At 42.9% G+C, this 8,844-nt stretch overlaps 1 protein-coding gene across 1 annotated transcript in view; it reads left to right on the top strand.

The window, feature by feature from the left end:
• The first annotated feature begins 2,359 nt into the window (after positions 1-2,359).
• crhr1 (corticotropin releasing hormone receptor 1) overlaps positions 2,360-8,844 on the top strand; it is a 116,301-nt gene continuing 109,816 nt past the window's right edge. Inside the window, exon 1 of the mRNA XM_031567438.2 lies at positions 2,360-4,022. Coding sequence (XP_031423298.1) covers positions 3,999-4,022 — 24 coding nt within the window. The 5' untranslated portion in view covers positions 2,360-3,998. The remainder of the gene's footprint in view (positions 4,023-8,844) is intronic.

Genomic DNA, 8,844 nt, shown 5'->3' with positions numbered 1-8,844 from the left:
GTGAGAAATGCAGAGCCCCCCTCGACTTACGTTCCGTTCCCCAGCGAGGGGGCCGAGGGCCGCCCCTGAATCCTGTTGTCAGGGCGACAGCAGGGGGAAATGTGATTGACTGCGGCCGATCCTCTTTGACAGCACACCATGTCTGCTTTCGGTAGATGGGAGGAAGGAGGGAGACAATGGAGCAGGATGTACAGTGAGGGATAAATCATTAGGATTTAAGGTGTTGTCACTGGCAGACTTCACGACAGAATCAGCTTTTCCATTGATGCTGACCTCTAACGCGTACCGCACACTCAAACGCTCATAGGCAAACACACACACACACACACACTTCCATACAGATATAAACAACCACATGTACATACATACACACACTCACATACATATGCCCACAGGCACACACACATACACTACACATGGCCACAAATTTCACAAAAGGTAATAGCTCTATAGTTACAGTTGACACATTGATCTCAACTCAACTCAGCTGTCACATTAGTTTCAACTCAACTTAAGCTTTAGTGAATGACATGTCCCTCAGTTTTTGTCACGGTGACCAAAGCACTCACAAAACCGGAAACTGCTCTGAGAGGCACTTTTCAAGCCCATTTCACCAACTTTGATGACTGCCTTTCACCTCTCTCCATGGCATTCCTATGGTCATCTAAGCTTGGTGACATTCTTAGTGTTTAAAGAATGGCACACAGTAGGAATGTTCCAACCAAATACTGAAATTTGACTGCATTCCCTCTGTCTGGGAAGTAAGCCTACCTTACAGCTGCTTAATGGCATTTACTGCAAAAAAGTTTCTGGAAAAGTTTTCCAGAAGTTGATCACATAATACTGCTCTATATCCAAAAGAGAGCCCCAATATACTACTATGGAGAGAGCTTATGGCTACATGACATAATGTGATCCTATGTGCATCTGGCATAATATAAAACACAAGACAGATCAAGTGAATTAAACGTGTTGTTTCATAATTTAAGAGGAAAGCAGAGAAGTCAATTAAATTGGTAAAAAAAATACATAGAAAAGTATCTATTCACCACTTTGCTGTAATCAATACAGATGGCTCATCCAGCTGATAGCACCATATGCTTTATCTCAGTGTAGTTATGCAGTACTAATGGACCCTGAGTGTAAGATCTACGCCTCTGCAAAGTAATGCAAGTGCTGAGCTCTGGATAGATGGCCCTACATTATGAATTGCCCTCTGACACCTTTTTAATAACAGTGGATGTAAATAGTTTCACTTGCTCACTGCGTGTCAGTAGATGCCCCAAAGAGGGGAAATTACTCTTTTGGCACATGTTTGTCACAGTGAGGAGAGGAGAGCGCTTACCATATTAGGTGAAAGCTTCTTAATACACCCATTAAGAGGAATTAAATAACTAATGCAGTAATGCACTTGTCAGGTGATGAAAAAATGGCATCCAAAAGGACTTTGCTTGTTGGGTTTAAACATCTTGCGGCCCCTCTGTACATGCATGAGCTCTGACTTGCTCGTACCTGGTTTTGCAACTCCAACAAACTTTTACTGAGGACAATTAATGATCAAAATCGGTCCACTATTGAGTTAGAATGCTGCAACTGCAAAACGGCTATACAATGTAATCCCATTGGGGCAACTAGCCCTGTCAAAGTAAACCGCTTGTTTTCGGTAAAGAAACTGTAGAAAATTACGGCTTCTATAGTTCTTGTAGTTTAAATTTCAGTTTCTGTAGGAAATTACTGTAGATATCATATTTTACCATTTCTTTACAGTTATTGAGGTTAACAGACATAGGTATATCTCTGTAGGCATCCTTTCCATGTAGTCAGACACTTATAAGTATATTATGAGACTGTAAGGGACGGGGAAAGTGATTTACTTTGATGTGGATGCATGCCCCATGGGATTTCGTTGTGTATGTAATACTGGAACGATTTTGATGTTTTTTGTCCATAGTAAAAATGTGGACCCAAAAAGATGGGAAAAAAGGGCCCAGGTTTAAAAAATCCTGACGTTTTCCTTTTAGGCTTAACTAAATGTACAGTTTGTAGAAAGGAAGGTGGTGGGGTATTGCAGTAAATGTATTGAAACCCTGACTCTTTTAGTCCTATTTCAAAGTTGCTACTCTACTTCATCTCATTAAAAAAGAAAACAAAATGTTTTAATTAAGCGATTGTTACATCATTATCTATCAAACGCAGTTCTAAGCAGGAGCACTTATAATGGAAAATGTGTGCTTTTCTGATACCACTGACACTGAAAAGGCAACAAAAGAAGCAGTTTGGCGTACAGTACGGACTACTGAACTAGTTATTTGTGTTCGCTCATTTAGTGTAAACAATCACAATGTGTGGCCGTTGTGTAGATAAATCTAAGATTATTTCACCGAGTCTTTAATTAGAACACATTACGCAATGAAATATGGAAGCTACTAAGGGGCTTCGTGTAAATATGAAACGAACTCGACCGCGATCGTTGCTCGCTCCTACTGAAATATATTTTTTCAATATGGCCGGATCTAAAACAACCGAGTGTAATACTAAACAAAACAGCTGCAAAAGTTGTCAAAGTAGGCGACTCAAGTTAAATTTCGACTGCAAATAAAGCTTTCATATGGGAAGGACATTGCTTTCCTTTGCGCACAGACTCTGGAGTGTCCCCTGATCCACCCAGAGGTCTAGCTCCTTTCCCCACAAGTAAAGAATTGACGAAAGCTCCTTTAAAAGCAAAACAAGTCAGGAATCAGCCTCGAGAGCAAGTGAAGTTTTGTCCAGCACGATACACGTTAATGAACGTTGGAACGAATGCATTTTCAATGCCAGTAGCGCTGCGACCCTTACGAGTAAACCAACCCCGTGCTGTGCTGGTGATGACGCGTGCATGTTTCGTTTGGATGGTCCTCGGTGTCCACATGCGCGCAGTAGCGCACGCGACACCAAAGAGTACCGCGGTTAAGTCATATCGCTGACCGCCAGTCAGACAGCGTCAAACCGGTTTGCCGAGCACTAGCTGCCAAGCAAGTACCTGCCTATTATTTTGCTTAAGGAAGGAGAGAGAAAAACAAATTACTTATTCGGACGCATATGACAAGAGCTTGATTGCATCTTCGGATTGGTATTTCTGTTCGTTACATTTTCTAACAGTATGTACTCACAGAAACAACTGCTTTCGCATGGGACCATGGGACGCCTCTCAAGCCCATAAAGACAATTATTTGCCAGCAAGTGCATTTAAGAGTATTTTAATAACTTAAGGTTCTCTTCGACGAGGACTATTTCTCCTAAGGTGGATGTGACTGGGCTGTGGGAAGAGCGTGAGAGTCTATGCGAGTGGGTTTGTCGAGGGGGGAGTGTGTGGAGGGACAGTCGTAGACGTCGACATCAAGAAACTGCCCTCTGAAGTTAACTGGAAACTGAACTGCCGCTTGGAAGACAGCCTTAGACAAACGAATGCGATGAAATAACCTCCCATCCGTATACTGTCTTTTATTCAGTGAACAGGCACGGAGCCGTGGTGCTGAACTGCTGCGCACAGGGAGGGAAGCTGAGACAACTGCCCAGGAGCACTATGGCATCTTTGCCCATTCATTGTGGATGTACAGTACTCTAACTGAAGTTGAAGTGAATGTAACATCATATTATTTAACGGAGAAATTAATTTACGGTTAATGTATGACTACACCCTAATACAATTTAGAACAAAATCCTCAATGCCTCTTGTGTCTTTGTGGTCTACGGGATCCCGTAAAGAATAAACTAATTTAAGCTTTACACCCAGTGGCTACAAAAGGCATATAATAATGGCATTAGATTGTGGACCAGGCGAAGGACGAATAGCATCAATTTCTAAGTCATCATTCCAGAAGAGAGGCGTGTGACCGCATCGCCTCAGCCGGGAGAGCCGGGCATATTGTATCTTGGAGAGTAAAATCAGCGTAACCCGAAGAGGGCCGAGGAGGGCTGCACTTTTTGGAACATATCTACTCTGCAAATAATCCGGAAAAATGTATCCCATCTTCACCCTGCAGGTGAGTTCCAGATGAGAAACTATTAGTAATCATTTTATGTATTGTTCTGCGTTCAAATCAAATGCTGCCAAAACAGTGCGATAGGCAACTGTAAACTGAAACAGATACATGCCACGGGGTTAAACTTCAGACATGACAGACTAATGAGACAAACGACAGGTTTTGTTCACCTGAAGATACAACTTCCTCCCTTGTACCCAGCTGTTCTGTCAGCCTCAGCTTTCACTGACTTTAGTTTAGCCCATAGGACATGTGTAAATAGGAATGTCCACATTTCACTCAACTAAAACAGAAGGATCATTCAACCCTAGTCTGCAATGAATCCCCTAAATCCTTACATAGCGGCAGGCTGTCATGCGTTTCTAACTTTCACATGTTTTTTGTATGTTGGACAAAAGGCTAAAGGTGCTCAACAAAATTGTGTATCCTTGTGATATCCTGCGCCAATAATTCCGGAATAGTTTGTATCCCTATTTCATCCGATTTGTAGCACATGAAAGGCGTTTAGAGTTTGATTGAAAGTGTTGCCTAACTGTTAGAGATAGTGACTCAGCATCCCGCTTGTAGGCGTACGAGAGAAGTTGTTGACACAAAGCACAAGATTCTGGAAGAGGTCTTACCGAGTGTGTTTGCTAAAATTGCCTGGGCTCCCGAATCTCAGCAAAATAGCATAAATTATGTTCAGGGTAGCAGCCTGGCTCATGGGTAGCGGAGGAACTCGTGATCCTTTGACTAAGACATTATGTAGCCTAAATCAGCGTCAAGATAGCAGCGTGCTTCTCCAGTTTCAGACTTCCCCGCTCATTCGAGGCAGGACAGTAATCAAGATATATATGAAATAGGTTCTTGGTGGTGGTTAGGTTTTTTATCAAAATGATAGATATAAAATCACTGACACAGAAAGAGACCTGTTCATATTTACAAAAACGTGTACTTGTAAGATACACAATCTGAACAGGATCGAATGGAATAACCTGTATTATGAATATCAAATCTACAAATATCATAAAATTACATAGGTCTACAGCAGGAAGCATAGTAATTTAGCTAAGGATATTTGTGACCTTTGCTAGCTATAATACAAAATAATTAAAAATGCTTGAGAGTAACATCCATTACAAGCTAACGTCGAAATTTGGCTTTGAAATGTTTCGTATAGGCGTAGTGGTTGCCTACATAAGCTGTTTTTGTTATCAATGTGTGAAACGTTAGCTAACTTACTAATATGAAAGAAATAGCCTTCATCATGGCCAGAGTAGGCCTACGTTTATTTAACATGTGTCATACAATTGCCTTTACTGCAGACCCTGTTTTGAACGTTTCTTGCAGATAATGGCCTAACGACCATTGCTTTGTCTTACCCAATATGGTATAGATATGGCAAGCCACCTGCTGCTGCCAATGTGCGTCTGATGATGGAAGGTGCTGTGCTCGCGCCCTCCCTGACCATTCTCACACACACAGCGGACACTACATAACTATTCTATACTGAATTAAGGATGCACTCGTCTCAAAAGAGAAGTTCTCAGTCACTGATTTTTTATCCAGTTGTATTTAGCTTCAAAGTTTATTGTTAGACCTAAAAAAAAAAATACCGACGTCTGGACCTCCGTGACCCCGTGAGCTGTTTACGGGCATGATTCGAGGCGCTCTTTCCTGCAAAGCAAACTGAAATGAGTCCAGTGAGGTCAAATGACACAAAGAGCTAGATGTCATCAGTTTTTCCATGTTTCATCTCAACCAACATGTAGGCACGCTGTCATATGCAGTGGTCTCCAACAGTATTTTAACAAGGCACTGACATCAGTTTCACGGCTTGTCTCCAAATCCCAAACAAAGCTCGAAGCCAAGGCAATTTCAGTCTTGAGCTGTATGCCCAGATAGGCTAGAACCAGAGAATCACTTTCTTATTACAATCTACATTTGATGTGATGATCAGAATGCAATTATACAGGACAGCAGAGACTGGTCTCACGGGAGCAGTGGGTGGAAAAGTGTGAAGTGGATAAAAGAAATGTGTTTATATGTCAACACTGAAAAGGAAGGGTTTTTGTTGCTACTTTAAACTTTGATTAGTTGTTGATGCATACTGTGCTATTTTGCTGGGTCTGCATGTTGCTGGGTTTGTCTGTATGGGACAGTTGTGAGTTGGAGCTTTACGTTCAGGTTTGTGCTTTTTTAAGGTGCTACATACTGTTTCTATTCTAATACTATTCTGTTTCTATTCTAATTCTATTTTTGTCCCTCACTTAAATGAGGTGTGGTGCCGAGTAATTTGACAATGATTTTGTTGACATCCAGTCACTTGAGGTGAGGTAACTTCAAAGCCTGTTGGGAGACTGGAGGTGGCTAGGGGCGGTGCTTGCAGGTGGCAGTTATTGACAGGTGGCCTCCAGGGTAGATTAGTGCTGAAATCAAAACACAGCGTTTGACTCAAGCAAGAGGAACCAGAAAAACAGAGTGCTGGCTCAGTTGCCTCGTAGACGCACACAACTACAAGGGAGCCCTAATGGTTCTGGAGGACATGACTGATGGTTGTGTAAAACACAAACTCCTGCAAGTTGTTAAACTTCTCTCAACACTTGAGTACTGCTAATTAGCTATCTTTGACATACTACTCCCCCACTGTCTTCTCTCCATCTCTCTCCCTCTCTCTCACACTCTTTCTTTCACTCTGTCTTTACCCCCACTTCCTCCTCTCGCTCTTTATCTCTGACTCCCTTTCACACACACACACGCACACACTTTCTCTCTCTCTCCACCCCAGCTTCCCCTGGTTTTCTCTCTCTTTCTTTCTCCCGCTCCTCTATTCAATTATTTCCCTCTCCTCCACTTTTGGACTCACATCCCAAAACCAAGTGTTTTGTCCAAACTTTGTGTGACCTTAGCCCCAACACCAACATTTACATTAAAAAAGCAAAGCTCTCTCACGGTCATTGGCTCTTGGGACATTGTGTGAGTACTGGTGAATCTTTAGCCCTTTTTAACAAGGCAAATAGCATTCTGCACATTTAAACCTAAACCTACTGGAGCTGAGTCTCCACTGTCTCCACTGGTCTAATCGCATAACCAAAACAAGGTGATGAGCTGTGTGTGTGTGTGTGTGTGGGGGGGGGGGGGGGGGGGTGCTTGTGAGTGCAATTTTGAGTGTATAAGATCTGTGAGTGTGTGTGTGTGGGGGGGGGGGAGTGTATAAGATCTGTGAGTGTGCGTGTGTGTGTTGCGTCTGTCTGTGTGCCAGTGTGTGTGTAAGAGAGACCCAGTGCTCTGAAAGGACTGGGGAGAAGTCCCTGGGGGCTTTTATGTCTCACTGCTGTAGAGGCAACAGCCTGGTGTACAGCAGATGGGAGAAGGCGGGGAACTGTGGATAGGAGTGTTTTTCTCCTCTCCTTCCTCGAAGCTTCAAAGCGTGTGTGTGTGTGTGTGTGTGTGTGTGTGTGTGTGTGTGTGTGTGTGTGTGTGTGTGTGTGTGTGTGTGTGTGTGTGTGTGAGGGTGGATGGGTGTTTGTGAAGGCATCTGGGGGGAAAGCAGGCTCCCCTGGCGAGGTGTTATCTCCTTTGGGGCCTCTGTCAAGTAGTAGCTCTGGCCGTCCTACACCACTCAGGTGCTCACAGATTCGGCTCTGCGCTTATGCCCTCAATCCTTCACCCTTTCCAGCTCACACCAGACAGTGGTAGAAGATTCTAGAAAGGCTTCCTAATCAAATCAGTGTGTTTCTGCAAGTGGCCAGTGCTAACAGGAGTCGGTGCAAGAACGATTTTTCAGCTCAACTTTTTTGAGAGTAAAACTTAAGGGTCCTATTTTTTCCCTCAAGCCTTTCCTCTGAGAGAGCCAGCACTGTGTGTGTGCATATATGTTTGTTTGTGAGTGAGTGTGTGTGTGTGTGTGTGCATGCATACGTATGTGTGTGTGTGTGTGTTAACTCAATGAGTATACACCTCTTCATTATGTGCTCAGTCGCCTGGTGTCTTAGCAACGGCAGACCTGTCCCACTGTTGTGTGTCACCCAGTCCCAAAAGGGAAAACACTTTATGTAACTCCAAGATGCCACGAGTGCGGAGGCACAGAACGTCTATGGTACACGTCGCCTGCTCCAGGCCTCTTCGGGGCACACACAATTTAAAAATCAGGCAGGCTTTCATCAGATTTTGGTTGCCCAAAAGAATCAGACTAGCCCAAGTAAAAAAAAAAACACTATCGTATATGTAGAATATAGATAGAAAGATAGATATAGTCGAGAAAGCATTTATTTAACAAGCACATAGTGCAACAATAATCAAAATATCATTATGCATCTTACTTAAGTTTGCTCTGCTTCCTTTGTTAATTTCAGGGCCGCTGCCCTGAGCTGAATTGCTTTGTGGTGGTTATCAATATCATTATAGTTATGAATGTGAATTAGCATAATTAATATAAATCAATAACACAAAAACAAACCACACAAATGTTAACACAAACAACAAAAGCAAATAAAAGGCTTTTAATTTAATATTCAAATAATATATATTTTTCTCATTGTTACGAGCATAAGAAGGCCAAGAGCTATAGCTGCCAGGCTTCTGTTGTCTAGGGGATTATTATTTTAGCTCCCTCCTCGTTCGCAACGTAAATAAATAAATGAAACAAACTAGACATTACATCCCATCACACTGTCCCTATGTGATGTGAAATGCGTGGAAGAAGGACCTGCTGTGTGTGGATGAATGTGAGTGTGACATCTTGGCAGCGCCCCAGGGAGTGGTCATGCACCTGATGGCTTGGGCGCACTCCTGCCCGGAGGCTGTCTTCAAATGCTCCAGTGCGTGTGGATCATTTTAGTCA

The sequence above is a fragment of the Clupea harengus genome, chromosome 1, assembly GCF_900700415.2.
Source record: "Clupea harengus chromosome 1, Ch_v2.0.2, whole genome shotgun sequence".
Classification (NCBI taxonomy): Eukaryota; Metazoa; Chordata; class Actinopteri; order Clupeiformes; family Clupeidae; genus Clupea; species Clupea harengus.
The sequence above is the reverse complement of the archived record's forward strand: the minus strand, read 5'-3'. Positions and strand labels throughout refer to the sequence as shown.